General features: G+C 36.1%; 1 protein-coding gene across 2 annotated transcripts in view; it reads right to left on the bottom strand.

Moving 5' to 3' along the window:
• Nucleotides 1-20,985, bottom strand: part of LOC117983053 (carbonic anhydrase-related protein 10-like) — a 50,390-nt gene that overhangs the window by 8,326 nt on the left and 21,079 nt on the right. For both annotated transcript variants that reach the window (XR_004673633.2, XM_034969509.2), the window contains exons 3-8: nucleotides 17,396-17,446; nucleotides 12,231-12,367; nucleotides 10,970-11,161; nucleotides 7,297-7,392; nucleotides 4,136-4,202; nucleotides 2,613-2,767 (exon numbers count right to left, since the gene is read on the bottom strand). Coding sequence is in view for 1 of the 2 variants with exons in the window: in XM_034969509.2 (XP_034825400.1) it covers nucleotides 2,613-2,767; nucleotides 4,136-4,202; nucleotides 7,297-7,392; nucleotides 10,970-11,161; nucleotides 12,231-12,367; nucleotides 17,396-17,446 (698 nt within the window). In the remaining variant the exon portion in view is untranslated. The remainder of the gene's footprint in view (nucleotides 1-2,612; nucleotides 2,768-4,135; nucleotides 4,203-7,296; nucleotides 7,393-10,969; nucleotides 11,162-12,230; nucleotides 12,368-17,395; nucleotides 17,447-20,985) is intronic.

Genomic DNA, 20,985 nt, shown 5'->3' with positions numbered 1-20,985 from the left:
CCGATTGTTTCCGATTTTGCCATTTTGATTAGATTCATTTGTTAGGGTCAGGCGGGGCCGAGTCTTAAAGACAAGGCCATTACCTAAAGTCCTTACCCCTTGAGTACATTAAACAAATCTGGCAATCTAAGATCTACTAGTAGTCTAGTACCCAGTACTTTAGGCGCTACGTTGAGGAGTATGCTATCCAGACAGCCTGCCTTGCACGTCTGTCGGAAAAAGAGGTTCCTTTTGATTGAGGCCAGAGCAGAAGGTAGCAAGGTATCTTGACAGATTTGCCAAACAGAGGTGCACACTGACTTCAGCAGCATCGGCTATGGCCCGGCGCTGAGGTGGATCCACAACGACGGCAAGAAGCGTGTGGTCGCCTGTTTTAGCAACGTTTACCCAGGGTGCAGTGAGTAGGTAGTACTCCTACGTGCTAGAAGCGTTGGCAGTCAACACTTCCGCCACCATTTGGTTTGTCTTCAGTTTAAGGGTGTGACCGTCTACAACGCTTTCACAGCCACCGAGCGCTGCTGCTACTGCGCGTTACCCGTAAGTGGATTTATGACTTCATCTTCGCCTTTGAGTACTAAAAGCGCACGATGATGTGTTGTGGCGACTATCTGCAACCCTTTAAGTCAACGGCATCGCCAAGCCGAGCAACTGGGTTTAGATGGTGCAGGTCGCAGATCAGGACACGCTCGTCGAGTATCTGTAAGTGGGACAGCTAGACTCTCATCGGTATGTGTACTAAAGTGTTACGCTCTATTACCGCTACTCAGCAGTAGGAGCGGAAGCGTGGTTTTCGTGATACCGTCTTAGTCTGCTGCAAGTCTTTGTCGAAAAGACTCTGGACCTGATCCTGAAGTACTTCTGGTTTCTTGGGCTACGTGAGTTCGTAGTCAAGCATGTGGTTCACTGCCTGGTTTGTATATCAAACAAGCAGGTCTCCAGAGTTCCTCACCAGCACACAACAATGTGGTTGCAGAAACTGCACGGCTTGATCGAGCGGCATGGCGTGAAATGTGACGCTCCAGGGCAAGTAAGCTGCTGAGGTAAAATCAGTCCCGGCAGGATGCCTATGCTAACCAGAATCGTCGTCCGCCTCGCGTGTTGAAGGCTGGAGGCATGGTGTTGGTGATCAAGTATTCCCAGTCAACGGGGAAGTTTGACTCTGGCATGTGAGGTCCATACAAGGTCCTGAATCGGCTGCTACGAGCTGGAGCTGCTGAGTGGGTCGTATGGCAAGACCGCTCAGGTGGCGGCGGAGGGCATGGTGCCCTGGCAAGGAGAGTGGTGCCCGGATGCGTGTGGTGCCTTCTTCGAATGTAAGTTCAGCTTGTTGACTACTTTGTGGTGGTGAAGATGAAAGTCGTGATTTTGTTAATCATAGCCCCAAAACTCTCACCCTCCTTACTAAAAAGGCCTTGCTTGCTCCCTTACGTACTTATCTACTGACGGACTGATCCACGACATCTATTTTTGTGCTATGACTAAACAAATCACGGTAATGCTTTACTCCTCAAGGGAAGTTCAACGGTGGCTGGTTGAGATGCACTTTCATAGACTGTTGCCCGAGCCCGGTGGTCTGATGATGGTCATCTCAAGTTCCTGCTCCATAGACCGTTGCCCGAGTCTGGTGGTCTGAGACCGTTGCCCGAGTCTGGTGGTCTGATGAAGTTCATCTCAAGTTCCTGCTCCATAGACCGTTGCCCGAGTCTGGTGGTCTGAGACCGTTGCCCGAGTCTGGTGGTCTGATGAAGGTCATCTCAAGTTCCTGCTCCATAGACCGTTGCCCGAGTCTGACGGTCTGAGACCGTTCCCCGAGTCTGGCGGTCTGAAGATGACGAGAAGAAGCGCGCGCTAGGTTTGAGACGTCTCATAGGTTGTTAGGTGTCACCTCCTCTGGGTGATAGGGACACCCCATAAAACTAAATGATTTATCTACATGTCTAGCTAATACTAAGTCGCATTTCGAATTGCTTACCCATTGTGTTACCATTTATAGCTATGGAGTTGTGCTATATCGAAGCTAATTTCAGGTGATGACTATGAAGTAGTTGGCCCAGGTGCTGGTCCCCCTTCCGCACCTGAGTCTGCCCCGGCACCTTACGCGGTAGAGGCAGAGGCATCGCTCCATTCGGCGAGCTCCTCACCGGTCTCCCCTCGCGCACCGCACGCCGACAGCGTTGCGGCACCAGCTGCAAGTCTCCGCAGAGAAGATCTCACGACCTTTTCTGGCTATTTTGGCGGGCGAGGACGCCGCATAGTCAGGAGAGGCCGTCTTAGGTCACGCCACCTCTCTTAATGAGCTTAGCTATAAAAGCTGAGCGCGCGCGAGCACTGGGCTCATTTCGCTACTGATTTTTGTGCTGTATTCATCGTGGTCTGGTTTGAATTATGTTTTTCTTTATTACTGACTTTTACTTTTTGTGTCTTTCGTGTTAAATTTTGTTCCAATCATTAAAAGTTTGATAATTGTAAAAGTATTTGGTTTTGTGTTAATAAATTGTGTTTTTTTTAATTGAATTTTACTTCTGTACCTAAATGTACAGATTCTAGACAAGCGAAAACGGTAGCCCCCTCTCATTTTTGAAGTAAATTAATATTCAAAGCATTACACGAACCTGTTGTTTAGTGATATAAATGGGCTTGTTAATAATAATCCATGTGACGGTCTCGTAGCAGGCGGGCGCAGTGGTAGAGCCGTCGTACGTCATGTAATAGTCCGTCTCTGGCAGCAGGCCTCGGACCGACAGCCGGTTTACTGGCATTTCCGCTCCTAAACAAACAATGTTATCTTTGTATTATGCTCGTTTTACGTTTTAGTTGGAATTAAACGCAGAATTCTAAATAAGATAATAGAAATTCTATATTAATAAAGTCAAAGTCAAAGCAATTTATTCAAAATTGGTACCATTGTATGACGCGCAAAATTTAACTCCTCACGCGCCAATTTTCACTTTTTGTGTCAAATTTCATGTTGAAAGTACGATTTTAGTTCTTATTTTAAAGGAGAGCCGTACTTTTGACATGACAGTTGACCCATAGAGTTAAAAGGGTGTATGAGGAGTAATTTTTAGGGACTATACACTTTCTGGAAGTCTATTATTGGATTTGTTAGATAATAATAATCAATGTCATGTATTGACAGTTTCGCTAAGGTCTCAAATTACTGACTGAAAGTATTCCATATTGTTTTGAATCAAACCATTACGGCATAGGTGATTTCAAATAATATCACTATCACACAACGCCAACACTAATAGGTGGGGTCGAAATTCACGTAGAATAATTAATTAATGAAACCCAAATCAAAAGACTATTTTCGTTTTTAATTAGGATTTCTCACAATGCAAAAAGTAAATGATATTGGACTAGAAATACCCATTAGCGCATGATAATGGTATTAATTCGGCCTACACAAACTCTGAACAAAACTAAATTGTTAAAGTGATATTTCCCTTTTATCACAGAGAAAATTGTGAAAATGTTAAGACTATTTTTAGAATTGACAATTTAGATAAGTTTTAATTTTGTCATGAATAAATTAGAACATAATATTCCAAGTCTGAATGGGTTTTCCAGTTATCATAACAATGACAACAGTAATTGTAAAGAAATTCCCATTCGTGTAATGTTTGTACCTCCAGGCAGTTTTCTTTAGGTACAAGAGTTTAACAAGAATGTTAAACCATTTAGGTACATTATATTAGTTTTTACATATTTTATTGACTCTCTGAGCACTATTGACTTTAGCATGACGGTGAGGCGACCTTGAAGTTTTTGCCCTTTCCAAAATCGCCCAACGCGTCGCCCAAATAGTTTTGATGCCAAAAACTTTATCACTAAAAACTGATATTTACAAAAAATATATACCGTCTAAGTACGCCTAATACACTGGTGATTTCCAAAGATGTTAAAATATATGTAAGTCTTTGACATAGAATAGTCTTACAACTCAAAGTTCGGGATACCAAAGCAAAGGAATTTAAAGTTATTGCTTCTGTATATAACGACATTTTGAACGGTGATAAGTACCGTAGAAGATAATAGATTTATCGTCCGAGGGAATAAAAATCCCAACTCAGAAGGCAGCTACGCAAACTTTCAAACGGTCGTTGAAATTGTGTTAAAAGTTATAACTTACCTCCGTACTTTATATTTTCTAACTCCTCCGTTAATATCCTGAGCTCGGGATTTGATAAATCTCCAAGCTGAAAATAAATGCATCTTAAGAAATTGTACGATATCTGAACAGTAATAGTCTGCTTCGTTAAGTTTTGAGTTTCATTAAATTCCTACTCAAACTAATTGGTATCGCTTCAAGCTATGACAATTATTAATTCTTAAAAGTATCGTGTATTAAAAGTTAAAACCTGTAATAAAAATACCTAACTTGCGGTGTGACGGAAAATGTATGGCAGAAAGACAATCAACGTGCGCGTAAACGTGTATGATTTCGGCTGGCTCATTTATTTGTGAAAGGGATTAAGGACGTGTATGATTTGTACATAATTAGATTATCCTAGTCACATTAAAAAAACTGGGAGTCGACAAGTTGGGCACTTTTCCATCACGATGTGCTGCCATTGCATTGTGTGTGTTTAGTTATTAAATTTCACATTATCATATTACCTACTAAAGGAAATTTAATGCAAATATCATTGCAGAGCTGAGCATTAGTGTTTAAGCGAAAGCAAACTAAATGTCATTAACCTGGTAAATAGACCAGGTAAATTTAATTAATACAGGTAAATAAGTTTAGAGCTATTTAGGTACATAGGTGTCTCGTGTGAGGAAATTGCTTGCTTTTGTATGTTTCGTGTAACCATGCAAGTTTGGGAAGACATGAGTTCTGTACACATCATGACATGATCAACCCATCGCCGGCTACTACAGAGCACGGGTCTCCTCTTAGAGTGAGAAGGGTTTGGCAAGCTGGCCATGTGCGGATTGGTAGACTTGACACACCTTTGAGAACATTATGGAGAACTCTCAGGCATGCAGGATTCCTCACGATGTTTTCCTTCACCGTTGAAGCTAAGTGATATTTAATTACTTAAAACGCACATAACTCCGAAAGTTAGTAGTGCGTGCCCGGGATCGAACCTCCGACCTCCGATTAGAAGGCGGACGTCCTAACCAAAGGTTATCACAGCTTTTTTCAGTTATGTCCACAATAGAAGTAAAATCTGTTCCGTATCAGTAGGTAAATGTCAACCTTATAACATTAAATTAAAACATGCATTAGCTTATAATATAGTGACGTTTTGGTAAATGGTGGTTCTGGTTTGGTTTGGTTCTGGTCAAGTGAGGGGCTACAACCGTGGCTAGTTACTATCTTACTGGCGAAAGCTGTGCTGCCAAGCTATTGAGGGTTCCTGTACGTTGCCGTACAGAAACCGATAAGGGTTGTTTACTAATATAACTGAAATACCCCTTCCAAGTTAGCCCTCTTTCATCTTGGACTGCATAATCACTTCTCACAGGTGAGATTGCAGTCAAGGGCTAGTTTGTAATGAAAAAAAAACTATGTGCGTAACCGAGATTGAGTTGACACTCCACCACGTGCTACGCTAATTTTGTTTGCTTTGTTGGAATTTTTCACAGATTCCGGCTAATTCGTCAGCACGTTACAGATATAAGATGAGTATATTATACGTGTTATATTATATACAAACCTACACACTCTCTGATATTATATTCTGTGGAGTAAGCTAAATCGGGCATTATGCATATCAATAAAATCATTACGCCAGTTTGTTACTCAATATTTTAACTGTTTATCTAGGTAATTAGAAACTTTAAACACTAGAAATCTTGTACCTATTTATTTTCCAAGTAGTAATTTAGAAGCAAAATACCCTATCTCTATAAACATTGCTTGCTTTCACAGGTATCGTATGGCGTGCAAGCTTAGGGAGATATGAGCGCGCCAGCAAACACCCTGGGACAACAGCCAGCCCTCATTAAGGAGTAAACGGTCGAACAGTTACTTTGCTATAAGAAAACAGTCGTTTGAACGGCGCTAAGTCTACGCAACTAATTGCTATCAGTTTATTGAGTCTGAGGTGTTATACGAATTTTTAGGGTTCCGTAGTAAAACATAGCTTATAGTTTCGTCTGGTCCGTCTCTGTGTGTTACAGCCATTTTAAAAAGAAACCATAAAAGCTGTAACGTTGTTTTGTAAAGTTACAGAAACCTATTACCTACCGCTACTCCGAAGTCTAATTTGGATCTGATTTTCCCTCTCGAGTGATAAACCACCTTTGTTAAACCGCCCTGGCGCAGTGGTGAACGTTGTTTAGAGGGAATTAATGGGAGGTCCCGGGTTCGATGTAAAATAATTACCCTCATTTTCAAAATTATTTATTTACGTTACGTTTATTTTGGGTCTCAGATATTATGTGTACCAGATTTCAACTTAATCGATCCAGTAGATTTAGAGAATATTGGCTGTGATATACAAAGAGACAGACAGACACACGAGTGATCCTATAGGGGTTCCGTTTATTCATTCCGTTTATACGGAACGATAAAAATACACCGTATTATCTAAACTCTAAAGCAAAAAAACATATTTTTATATCATGGTCAGACAGCTCTTAATTTGAACTAATAGCTTTGACTAATCCAATGGCGCGCAGAAAATACCAATTTACTTAATTAACTACCACTATTTTCGGGGAGGCAACGGATAGGTGTGGCTCCGTTGATAACAATTCGACGATAACCTATCACCTTGGATCACTATTCAAACATGATAGATATACTTAATCCATTATCTTTCAAATACAAGTAGGTACCTACCTACTTAGATGTTATTTTATTTCAAAGCAGACTATGTACTTGCAGACACGTAGTTTCAAAGTTAAATCTTAGACTTAATTTCTATGATATAACTCTGTTATGTAAATACTAGCTTATGCTTGCGACTTCGTCCGCACAAATTACAAACCCCTATTTTACTCCCTTAGCGGTTGAATTTTCAAAAATCCTTTCTTAGCGGATGATATTAGCTATCTGCATGCCAAATTTTAGCCCGATCCGTCCAGTAGTTTGAGCTGTGCGTTGATAAATCAGTCAGTCAGTCAGTAAGTCAGTCAGTCAGTCACTTTTTCCTTTTATATATTTAGAATATGTTGACATTCGTTACCTGTAAAATTTATAAAAAAAAACAATCGTAAATAACAGATATGTTATTAATTTGTTATTAAACTCAGAACTTAGTTCAAGTATTTTATCCAGGATTAATATTACTTACAGTAATTTTATTAATAAGGTAGAAAGGTAGAAGAGATACTTACTTGTAACAGTAAAGAAATTGAAACGATTCCTTGCGCTTTGTGAAGAGCTTCTGAGAAGTTTGAATACAGTTGTGAATTGAAACCAAAGATTTGAATCTGAAACAAATGTTATTTTTAATATACTTTTTTTAAAAATAAAATCAAATTACACTAGAAAGTCCAGTTGCAGTAGGTACCTACTACTAGCGTTGCGTCAATTCATGTTGCAAAGTAAATATGTAGAACTTTTACTCCGCACTTTAATGTACAAAGTGCATAGGGCGAATCTCTGAGACAAAAGGCGTTGATGCATGTTGCGTGCTCGTTATTATTTAGGTACCTTACCTTGCATAAGTTTTGCATAAGTTAGACATATAGGTAAAATTAGACTTAGGTACAAATAGTTATTTAGGTTAATCTATTTAATAGGGTACGATAGGACTGTCATATATACGTATTGTATAAAAGCTCAAAAAAAGTAAAAAAAAAATTGCTATAGTGATTACCTAGTAGGCGGCCGATGCATTTTGGGTTAATGCACCCATTCGACTCCACCGCATTATGCTTTGAGCTTTAAAACACTTGAATTAAAATAGTACCTAGTGATAATTAAATTTATATAAGGAATACGAGTGCTCTCCATCTCCAGTAAAAAATAAATAATTGTCTTTTAAATCTATATTTCCATACTAATATTATAATTAAGAAAATGTGTCTATCTGTCTACTTGCTAGTTTTTCACAGCCCATCGGGTTAACCAATTTGACGAAATTTGACGAAATTTTTCGAAAAAAGCCGTAGGTTATTAGTTAGTAATTGTGATCTTTTTGTCTTCATGTTTTGTTCTTTGTTGTGTTTTTTTGGTTTTTTTTTCTGTACTTTTGTTTGGTGTTGTTGTGTTTTGTATATTTGTAAACTGTGCGCTTTGGTCCCAAATAAAAGATCATTTATTATTATTATTATTAGATAGCTTGTATCCCGAAGACGGACATAGCCTACTTTTTGTGGCAGAAAATCAAAGAGTTCTCACGGGATTTTCAAAAAAACCTAAATTCACGTGGGTGAAGTTACGGGCATCATCAAGTCAGCAATAATAATAAAAATTTATATTAATTAGTATCGGAATATTTTTAAGGATACTTATTCGTTTTGTTCTTCTGTTAGGTATTATGTACAGCATAAAGCTGTATACAATGTGTAAGGATATAAAAGAAAAATAAATCCTTAACAAATAATCGCATGATTTTAGGTTTAACGTGGTTGTGTGAAAATTTGTCACATAAATAAACACGAGGTACACTTGAGTTGACTCGCAGTAACATTAAGGATTTAGGCGCCTCGGGGTAACGCACAGCCGACGTGCGAAACATCTGTTACTGTACCCACTGAAACTTCTTATGAAAAAACCGGCCAAGTGCGAGTCAGACTCGCGCACTGGGGGTTCGGTACTCGATTATTTTCTTCGTCATTTTGCACGATAAATCAAAAACTATTATGCATTAAAAAAAAAATCTGTTTTAGAATATACAGGCTAAGACCTTTCATATGATACCCCACTTGGTAATACTTAATTATATTAATTATTTGTTCATTAACCCATTTTACTTTTTTTTGTGTGATGTAACCACAAATTCACGGTTTTTGGATTTATTCCTTTACTTGTGCTTAAGACCTACCTACTTGCCAAATTTCATGATTCTAGGTTAACGCGAAGTACCCTATAGGTTTTCGTACCAGACACGGTGGACATACGGACAAACAGACAGACAGATGGACACATAGATAGACAGACAGATAATGAAGTTATCCTATAAGGGTTCTGTTTTTCCTTTTGATGTACCGAACCCTAAAAATACCAGCATCCTAATGTTTTTTCAATAGATACTTTTATTAACGAAAACATGAGGCGTACTATTTATTTCTGAGAAGTAACCCTAGTGCGCCCCCCAAGACTTTCCAAACAAACATGGATTGGTTATCGTTTAAATATTAACCAATACTTATATTATTTCAATGAAATCTTGCAGACATGTATAACAAATATCTATCATTCTGTGGTTCTATTTAATTCTGTAAAAATGTTTAATTTTAAAGTAACACGGGTTCAAAGATTTACATATAAATCTTTAAGCCGCTGCAACTTTAAATCTTGACTTGATCGGTTAATATCCAAATGAGAACCAAACTACGTTTGTATGACATTTTATTTCGCCCCAAAAACTCTACTGTAATAAATTGTTTAGACAAATATAAATAAAAACAAATCCTGCCAAGAATAAGCACATGATTTTGGATAAAACGCGGCTGCGTAAAAATTTGTCACATAAATAAACACGAAGAACGCTTGAGTTGGTTCGCAGTCGTTCTTTGGGATTACATTAGGGATTTGGACGCCTCGGGGGTAACGCAAGGCCTATGTGTGAAACATCTGTTACCCTCAGAAACTTATTCGGAAAAATCTGCGACATTCTAATGGATTTTATATAGTTTCGTGTAACGATTATATAAATTAACTCAGACATAAGTACTGAACTGTTGTTTAACTTTGTTAACTTACAGGGCAATTTACGAGTAGCAGACATGTAAAGACAGACATCGAGTAGGTACCTACTTTACAAAGCTTTGCGCTTTTGCTTAAATTAATTGCTTTGGTAAGTTCGGTATCACAAATACAGAACGTAATAATTGTTTAATTATACATAGTTTCTACTCTATTTGGATCCCATTATCATCGGTAAAATTGAATAGTTGAAAATCAATTGTATCAAAGATTTTGAGTTAGTTTTCTCTTTGCGCATGCATACCTATCTAATATTATAACACACTAATATTATAAAGGCGAAAATTTTTATGTGTGTGTGTGTATGTTTGTGACTCTTTCACGTAAAAACTACTGGACGGATTCGGCTGGAAATGGAGACAGATTATACGCTGGATTTACACAGAGGCTTTTTATCTCCGAAATCAAACACGGGATTTTGAAAAATATAAATCCACGCAAATGAATTCGCGGCCATTGATTAGTCTGGTATAACTTTTTCGGGTATAGTTTACTACCTATAGTACATATATATTGTGACCTAAGTAATAATATAATTAGTAGCTAAGTATTCGTTGCAATATTGCAGTCACGTCTAAGTTTCACTTAGTAAACAAGGGAAGAGATGCGCACTAATTGATTGCAGCTCACGAATGCAAACATTTACAACTATTATATTATAGGTACCTAGGTATACTGCAGATACATATACCTACCATATAGGAAGACTAAACTGCATCAGGTAATAAGATATAAGGTATAATATAAGGTTATATAATTCACGATAAAAAGTAAAATCTATCAATATTTCTGAAGGTTTCTGAAGATTAAGTACTAAGTAGGTATATTTATTTACATCGTACCTAACCATGATACATTTGTTTTCTATAATCATCAGGTAACTAAATCTATTTTTTTATATAAAAAGGGATTGTTCACTCCGTAGACACTCATAGCATGCCATCTACCGAAACCAAATCGCGTCAGGTGTTATCTCGAAAACGAACATAGGCCACTTTTTATCCCGGAAAACTAAAGAGTTTCCACCCACATAAAAACCTATAGGTACCTACATATCTACGCGGATGAAGTTGTGGCCATCATTATTAGCAGTATATAATATCAATTTTATATACAGAAATCCATATAACTAACCTCAGCAGGAAATGAATAACCATTGATAGCGTGCTCGGATCCGAACTGGTCGTGAAGCCCGTAGTGGATGTGGATCTCGTGGAACTGGTATTTGTATGAGAGTGGTCCTCCAGTTATGTTTATATGGTGCCGGGTCTCATTTTCCACTGTGAAAATTACTGAGTGACCGGTGTTACTTATTAGACCATTTATCTGAAACAGAAAGTTATGGTTGCGTCCACGTTGGTAAGTGGTAACCAATGTTTCGTAACCAGCTACGAAATAAGATTTGTAGTTCATCTTTTTGGTAACTGGTTATTACTCAATCAAGGATGTTTTATCAGGGTTCGCAACGGAATAATATTAAAATTACGTCGTTTCGTAGTAACCAGTTACAAAAAGACCCTTATATTCCGTTACAACCCCGGATAAAATATTCTTCATTAATAACCAGTTACGAAAAGACGAAGTATAAATCTTATTTCGTAGCTGGTTACGAGACATTGGTTACCAACGTGGCCTGAACCAAAGTTAATAAAATATAATTAATACCTAATGTTTCTATCCTTACTTTTGAACGAGCCCAGTCGGTCTTTTACCGTTTCATTGTACATTTCATTACTCGTTTCATTGTACAGATTATCATGAAAACTCTTAGCATAAAAAATATTTTTTATGCTAAGAGTTTCATCATCAAAAGATTCACTATGGATTTAAAAACAATCACGTGAAAGAAGACATTGGCATTGGCGGTTTCTCTGGTGCTGCAAATGGGCGGTATTCACTTAAAATCGGGCGAATCCGTCTGCTCGTTTGCTCGCTATTTTTATTTAAAAGAAAAAGAATTGACCCGAAAAGCAAATATACAGAGGATATACAGAATGTAACCAGAACGCTAGCAAAAACTTTGCGTTATTGTTACCTTTACTACCTCACAATCCAACACCAATAACCATTTGCCTCATTTTGTAGTTTTAGTGATTAAGTATTATTAAACCCGCAATGTATAGCGTTCAAAACAAGGGTCGATGCCCCGCCTACTACAACGCGGCATTGACTCCGAATACGCTACTTACGCAACGTTTGTTGACCATATTATGCGTCAGTCATATGTTTTATTTGTAATATATGGTAAACTTATACAAAATTATAGGATTTTTTTAATATCTTCTTTTTTCGCTTTTTTTGTGGTATCATCAGTAGGTACTGTCAACTGGTTACACCCTGTATAAAACTTTAAGCTGAAAGTTTTCGTCACAATATGAAAGGAAAATTAACTTACTCTATGCTTATCTATGTGTAAAAATCGCAGGTTTGGATCGAACAGCAGCTTTTCTGGCTCTAAGTTGACGGGGGACTGCCTTCGCCCCTTGTTGCATAGCGACCATTCGGGGTTGATCAGGCCCCAGAACGCCGGCCCTGTACGAAATAGGTACACGTTATTAAGGATTTAATTAAACAACGCTATAGGGTTACTTAAACAGAATAACGGGATAAAGCTAATTGCACACAAATCATTACGCAACGAACGAAAAACATTTTTGAGTAGGACCTGAAAATTTAAAAAACCGGTTAGCGTTTTTGGGGTGTTCAATAAATAAATCTTAAATATATAAAAGGAAAATGTAACTGACTGACTGATCTATCAACGCACAGCTCAAACTTCTGGACAGATCGGGCCGGCTATTATGACGTAGGCATCCGCTAAGAAAGGATTTTTGAAAATTCAACCCCTAAGGGGATGAAATAGGGGTTTGAAATTTATGAAGTCTACGCGGACAAAGTCGCAAGCATAAACTAGTAAAATAAATAAAAGTTTATTTATGTGAGCTGACACAAAACAATACTAGAAAAAAATATGATATATTATATCTAATATAACCAAATGTTAAAAATTACAAAATGAAAACCAGGTTAACTTAAAACTACAAACTACATAGAAAGTACTAAAAACAAAAATGATGTCTTGTTTGAGCTGACGGGGCTACTGCCTCAGCATGATGCTGCAGTATTTGACTACTGCAACACTGATTTTCAGGCGGTGCCCTGGTGTCACGTTAGAATGGCGACCTTGCACCAGAAAGTGTAGCGTTCGTAGACCCCCTACTAGGTTGACATGCGACATCAAATGAGTCATAAGGAGCCACTGGATTTGGCGGCTGAATCCTGAACACATACCTACCTAGTCCTTAATTTTTAAGCGAAAGCCCAAATGCCAAGTTTCATGCATATAACTTGAAAAATGATGAACTTTCATACAAACTCATCCCCTATATTTAGGTAACTTCTTAGTGAGTGCCTACGCTATAAAAGAAACCTAATGTCAGAATTTCAAGTTTCTAATTCCAGCAGTGCGTTCAATGATAGATCAGTCTGTCACGCATGACAAGTCTTTCCTTATAGATCAGTCTGTTAGTTAAGACATTCTTTATAGATGTATCTATAGATAGATGTTGACGTCATAAATAGGTTGCATGAGATACGTATAGTATGAATACGTTCGAATTCATGACATATGGTACGGTACATGCACAGTCGGCTATGTTCATTGAAATCAGATGAAACCAAACTCTCTGTTAAATTATCGCAGTGACAAAGCTTCATAAAGGTGCATTGGTGTGCATACCACAGATCTATTACGTAATAGACGATATTATTTGATAGTCAGGGTAGGTACGTGTACTGCTAGGTACATTTTGTGCAAACACTAGGTAGTTGTCAAATAATTATTACAAAACTGTTGTTTTAGGTCAGATAATTATTTTGCAAGTTAAATACAAGGTCATCTTGTATGAGCAATTGAGCCTGTTCTTTGGCACAAAGCTAAGGTGATAGTTCTGAGAATGACATTTTATTTTCTGCTTTTTGGTTTACTAGCTTATTTCCGTTAAATGACTAATATTCCCCTTTCCACTCGAACTAATCGTCAGGCTTGTGCTAGGAGTAGGTACGACAATAGTGCAACGGGCGGGGTTTGAACCGTCGACCTTTCGGTTTTCAGTCTACTCCTTTACCGGTTGAGCTATTGAGGCTCCACCGGTACAATTAGTTAATGTAGCTACATACAGTTTATTATAACGGAATCATCATGTTTATAGACTGTTAAGTACCTATTGATTGAAATATTGACAATGGCAATGTTATAATGACTGTTTTCTATTTCGTTTCATATTTTTTGAAAACAGATGATACGAATCTTGTTACTAAGCTAAAGTTTTTTTAAAACAGAATTAATTTTAATTATCTTGATAAAAAGGGTTTTTAGAGTTTGCAAAAACACACGAAACGTAAAATCAAAACCAGATATATCCAGGCAGGTACAGCCTACTCCAATTTTTGTTCTGTGCCCTGTTACACGATAACGCTCAAAGCTAGAAAGGCCAAATTGGGTTAACATCTACATTCGGTATTTCAATATGGAGAATACAGCGCAGAAGAAGCCAAAGCGCTTTGGATAGCGTTCACGTTTTTATTATTTACGGCCTTTAAAATTGCATGGTTAAAGCTGGCGCAGTGGTTGTGGTCACGCCTACTTTATGGGCAAACGTGTGAACTTGCCTTATTGTAAATACTTTTTTGGCACCGTTTAGCTTGAAATAAAAACTGCAATTACGTCACAAACAGCGTTCTAACCACACTATTACCGTGAATGTAGTACCTACTAAACTGCTACCTACGGCTACACCCTAATCTATTTTTAAGTATTAGTGGGTGGGAATTCTTAATTAGTAACTGTCTCGTTTTAAATTTATTTTTTAAAGCGTGGGCTATTTTTTTGTAGTTTTAACAAACAAATAACAACTAATTATCGTAAATAAAGTACCTACTTGTTATCTATAAAAAGACTTGTCTAGACTAACTGACTGCTCCATCAAAGCACAGCCTAAACTGCTGGAGTTAAATAATTTCAATGTAGGTTCGTTTCATAATGTAGCAAAATTTCTGCCACTTTTCAAGTTATATCCATGAAAGTTCGTGTTTCAGCTTTCGGTTAAAAACGGAGAAATATGTTGTGTATCACGATTTTTAGACATTAAGTGTGGAAGACGGTTAGATAAAGAAGTGATAAATATTTTTAAGAAAGCTTAATTTTTATTTTTTCGAGTTTTACATACCTATATCCATAAAAATCAATACTAAAGCTTTCGGGCAAACATGAAGTAGGTAGTCCGTGTTTCAGGATTTTTGGAAATTCTACCTACGAGTATAATAGATTTTCAAAAATTCCACTCAAGCGAAGCCGGGGTGCGTCAGTTGCTCGTAAATAAAAAGCAATTCTAATTAAACATTGTTAGCACAAAATACATTAAGTGGGAAAATAATATTCATACCATGGGAACCGTTATCAAAAAAGAAGAGGAAGCAAAGTATCGTAAGAACGATTACTAATGGGCTTGAATATTAGAAGGGATGAGGGTTTGAGCTCACGCAACAGCGGTTAATTTTAGATTATGCGACCAAAAATAATATTAACTTTTTTATGATATACCTACGTAATATTTCGCCCGTCGATATTTATCTACTTATTTTATAATTAAATTTAAAAGTAAAAAAACTTTATTAAAAACAAGTTTTTATTTAAATTTGCTAAAAAGAATAAAATAAACTTTTCCTTTAAACTAACTAACAACTTCTAATGTCATTACACAATTATTTATACGATAAAAAGCTTGTCGCGAGTTTTAAGTACTCGTTTTACTTAGGTTGAAAGTTTAAAAATTAAAATCAATCAGATCACGTTATTTAATTTCTAGGTTTATCTACACTAGTAAATCTCGTGACAAGCTTTTAAAAGAATGACAAGCTTTTAAATGTACCTATGCATGTAATTATTAAAAGATTCGTAAAAATTATATTGAAACTAAAATTTAAGTTTTCAATTAGTTATAATTTATTTAATTATCTGATTTCAAACAAATGAAAATATTTGAAAGAAATTTATTGACTGCATTCCAATATAGAGGCACACTATGAGTACGATGTAAATTTTTAGCAAATAATAGAAAATGGTGAATGGATGGATGTATCGGAGTCGTAACGGTATCGCTGGGTTTAAAAACGTAAATCGACTAGATCGGGATTCCACCACTGCTAATGTTTGATAAATTTTTAACTCCTCTTATTTGATTAGCAATACATTAAACCCATGAGGATTCTAAATTGATATCATGAAAATGAAATCGAATTTAAAAAATAAAAGATGGGTTTAATATTTGTATCGTTAGTAATTTAAAAATTAAATTGATTTGTTTTTGTGAATGTAAACTTCAGTCCATTAGAGGACGTAAGGCCGTTACGAATTTCATATCGGCATTTTTATGAGTTACTAGCTGATATCAGCGTGATTTCGTACACGTGGATTTAGTTTTTTAAAAATACCGTGGGAACTCTTTGATTTTTCGGGATAAAATTTAGTAGAATGACACTATGCAAGTCTTTAACTATATCCTGTGAAAAGTGACGTCGATCCAAACAACCAAACACAGCCGCATTTATAAAATGGGTAGTGATAACTTCAATGAAACTTCAATGCCACGCAATCCTGACTTAGTTCGACTCAGCTGGTAAATCTAACTCTTTTACCCACAAATAAATATCACAAGGGGAAACGCCAAAAAGGACATAATTTTTCCGCCAAAATTCGAATGATGAAATTCAAGTAAGACCGTATGAAATATCTGTGCCCGAATGATACGATAACACACCTCACAATTTTGCCAGTAACGCAATATGAATGCAAGATAAATCGCCCGTATAAATTTCATGTCACGTAAACTGGCAAAAATGTTATCGGCGCAGAGGAATTGATACGGTTCGCAATCGAAATATTTGCGGGTTTGCGGTAGGTCATTGGATTGAGATTTTCACCGGTACCGTATTACCAATTTTATACCTTTCTAGGGTTCCGTAGATTTTCACCGCTGCCGCATCAAAAATTTTATACTTTTTTAGGGCTCAATAGTAAAACAAGGGACCCTTATAGTTTTGTCTAGTCCGTCTGTCCATCTGTCTGTGTGTCACAGCCATTTAAAAAACCGTGAAAAAGTGAAAATTTAAAACAATTAGATATACACCACTCAGCCTATTTATGGAGAGCACAGCCCACGAGGCACAGCTGGGCATATCTACCTAAGTATATGAATTATTTAGAATAAAAATCGAGGTAGTCTAAAAAAAAGCGAGAGATGAAAAAAATAAGAGCCTTAATAAAATTCAAAATTCAAATCATATAATCAAAGTACCTGGAGAGTGACGCGCTACTTTTAATCCCGCGAAATAAAAAGTTCCTACAGCATTTTGTAAAGCTTATATCCACGCGAACGAAGTTGCGGGCATCAGTTAGTTTAATAATAACAAACAGAACGGAATGAACGCTATACATAATAATACAGGTAGCTATACTTAATATATATACAGGTATTTATACATACAAATATGAAATCTCACCTGAAATGCCGTCGTAGGTCCACCATTCTTCCCAGCTGACGCCACTCACAGCTACAATCAAACCGAGTCTAATTAAGTCTGCACTCTCATAATGAACATAGCTTTACATTTCTTGCGCTACTTGTCCTATTACCATTTGCATTTAGAGAGTTAACAAAGCGAAATACTTTACAACGTCACAACATAATTTGAGTTTATTCATTGAATAAATGATAGAATAATTTTTTTTTAATATTACATAGAATACAATCTATAAGTACATATCTATTAACATAATAGATGATGCCCGCATCTTCATCCGCTTCAATATATATCAATCAATACTAATAATATAAAGAGGTAAAATTTGTAAGTTTGTTTGTAGGGGGTAATCTCTGGAACTACAGAACCGATTTTTAAATTTTTTCACCAGTAGAAAACTAAATTATTCAGTGACATAGGTTATATTTTATTTAAATATCACTACGAAAATCGTAATAAGCTACCCGTGCGAAGCCGGGGCGTGTCGCTAGTTTCTTATAAATCCCATGAGTATTTTTTGATTTTCCAGATAAGGTACCTATAACCTACTACGGACTGCCAAATATAATTCCAAGTATCCACTAGCAATATATAACTTGCAGAAGTCAGCTCTCGCACGTCACGTATATATAAATATATTTCTGTAGTTATAAAGATCGATAATCGACTGTAAAAAAGAACATAAAAGAACATTATATTATCGTACTTATAGCAAAAGTTGTGCCTACCTATTTCAATAAGGACCCCAAAAGCATTTCTTATTTCTTTGCCATTTCTTTTTCAGTTTTATTTAAACGAATCAATCATAATGAAATAAATAAGCCAATGGAGCGTGAAAGCGGTCTCCTTTTGAAACAAAACGTTTTCCTTGACGCGGCGCGATGGCGCTACACTTCAATTGTTCACAAATCGTTACAATGTCCATTATACCCATCGTCTTTTTATTTTCAGATAACGTAAAAAAATATTTTTTAGGGTTCCATACTCGAAGGGTGCTAACAGGACCCTATTATTAGGCCTCCGCTGTCCGTCCGTCCGCCCGTCCGTCTGTTTGTCTGCCAGCGGACTGTATATCTCGTGAACCGTAATAGGTAGAGCTATCAAATTTTTATAAAATGTGTATTTCTATTGCCACTATACAAACAAATACTAAAAACAGAATAAAATAAATATTTAAGGGGGCACCCATACAACAAATGTGATTTTTTGTTCATTTTTGCTCGATACTGGCATATAACGGCAATAGGTAGACGCTTGAAATATTCACTGCATATTAAGTTATAGGTATATTCACTTTAAAAATAAATAATTAAAATAAAATAACACAAATATATAAGGGGGGCTCCCATGAACTTGATTTATCCCCTATTTTTTTTTAAGTAAGTTTAAAACAGATTTTTATGTATTTTTATACATAATTGTTTTTGATTTATCGTGCAAAATGTCGAAAAATACGACTTTAGTACGGAACCGTGTGCGCTAGTCTGGCCGGTTTTTATAGTTCTATCTCATTACATCGACTAATGTTATAAGCGAGTTATAACCCTTCTCATTCTGAGATGAGACCCGTGCTCAGAAGTGGACCGGCAATGTGTTGATCATGATGATGATATCTTTTCCTTATAACTCTTGTTCCTTAATACAGTAAATTCATGTTTATGTTGACGGTATTCGTAAGGTAAAAATTTCATGAAGCGTATCGTAACTTTCCGTGGCTCATCTTTCAACTCAAAAAATACGAATATTTTTTACCTCAAAAACAAAAATATTCCAACTCCACGGCTCCACCAACTCGCAAGTCGCAAGAGACGGATTTTCAAGAGATTAAAATTTCTAATTTGAGTGTTCTGGAGTTCTCTTAATTAAGATTATAGAATTATGATACTCATAATATTTCGGAGCAATTAATTCAAAAATACTTAAAGTGAAATTCTTATGCCGTAATTATCTGAGAATTCTGTTATAACGAAATATTCGCACTCTAAGGACGCCGAATAATTATTTTAATACACAGCGGCCATTTTAATGAAACATAATATCTCATGCTTCCCCAATTAATAAAATACTTAGTAATAGACTCTGATCTCTAATCTATTGATAATATACTTTAGATTAATTAAAAGAACAACTCTGATCTGGAGCATTAAGGTTACCAATTGCACAGATTTTCTTATACTTACTCTAATTATTTGGATATGTATATACTGTATACTCTATTTTCTTTTACTCTAATTATTTGGATAGGTACCTCCTCGTAAACAAGCAATAGGAATAAATCATTAAATAAACAATATTCAGGTTTATTTATTTCGTTAGAAAACATGGTCATATTATGAGCTCTGATTAAATGTTCTTTATAAAAAATGTGTTATACACGTTCTTAACTAACATTCTTATTTTATTTCCAATTCATCAATAAAAACTTAGAACTTTTTAGATTTCGGTCCAACGCCTAAATGTATGGTTGAGCTGACGAGACTTACGGGTCCAATATAAACAAATACAAGAATGAGTAGACAATATCCAAATAGCAAAACGATATCTTTCGAAGTATATATCCCAAAGCGTGCAGTTGAAATGTATACCAATCTCGAACTTACTCGATACATGCCTGATTTATGCTTTTAATTTAAATTTTTGCATTCGCCAGGCGAAGTTGGCTACGGACGCGCAGCCTGCATTGCAAATATATGTCGCAGTCGACTCGGCTCTCGAGATATCGTTCCCAGTTTCGATTCGATACAGCTTGAGCGAACTGTCGACTTTTAATCTTTTAATGCTACTCAACAAACTTTTGCTCCCGGAGTACGCTCACGTTTATTTCAGTTAATAATATGTTTCGAATAAAGTTTTTGTTGGTACTTGGATACATGCCTAACTTTCTATTAATAAGAGAGCTGCTGGAAAAATAATTTAACTTGTATGAAATACACTTTACAGATTTACATCCTGAGAGACTCTACATTCATACAAAAGTAACACTGAATGTTTTGAGATGAGAAAAAAACGAATGCTTAAAAATAGTCAAAGTATGTAGTTTTATTTGTAGTTACTTACAGTATTTTTTTGATATTTAGGTACATTTTTTTATCTTTCGGTGATTGACTAATTTGATAGTGAATGAACTGAATTCTGTATTATTGGGGATGAAAAAGATACACCACTTTTAAATAACACTCTTTGCGTTGCGTAAGCAGTTGTGTAAAAGCGTATAAATTATGACTTTCTACGAAAATTCTATTTCTCATAAACTCGACTTTTTTTATTCGACGAGTTGAAAACCTAAAGGCTTTTTTATTTCGTTTTGTAAACTCTGTTTAAAAATTTAATTTACAGTTTACAAGATTTCAAAGATTGCAAAAATATATATTTTGTTAAAAATAAAAACATTGAAATTAGGACATTGAGTTAAGAGCTTTTTGATGTAGCAACAGAATCAGCAGAATATTTTTGTAACTTTTCTGCTGAGTTTAGAAATCTACAAATACAATTTGCAATTACCCAGTATTAATAGCAATAGACTCAGTAGAATATTCCAAACCAAATTACGGTAAAATAATAAAATCTTA

Source organism: Maniola hyperantus, chromosome 6, assembly GCF_902806685.2.
Source record: "Maniola hyperantus chromosome 6, iAphHyp1.2, whole genome shotgun sequence".
Classification (NCBI taxonomy): domain Eukaryota; kingdom Metazoa; phylum Arthropoda; class Insecta; order Lepidoptera; family Nymphalidae; genus Maniola; species Maniola hyperantus.
Note: the sequence above shows the minus strand (reverse complement) of the source record. Positions and strands in the feature narration are given on the sequence as shown.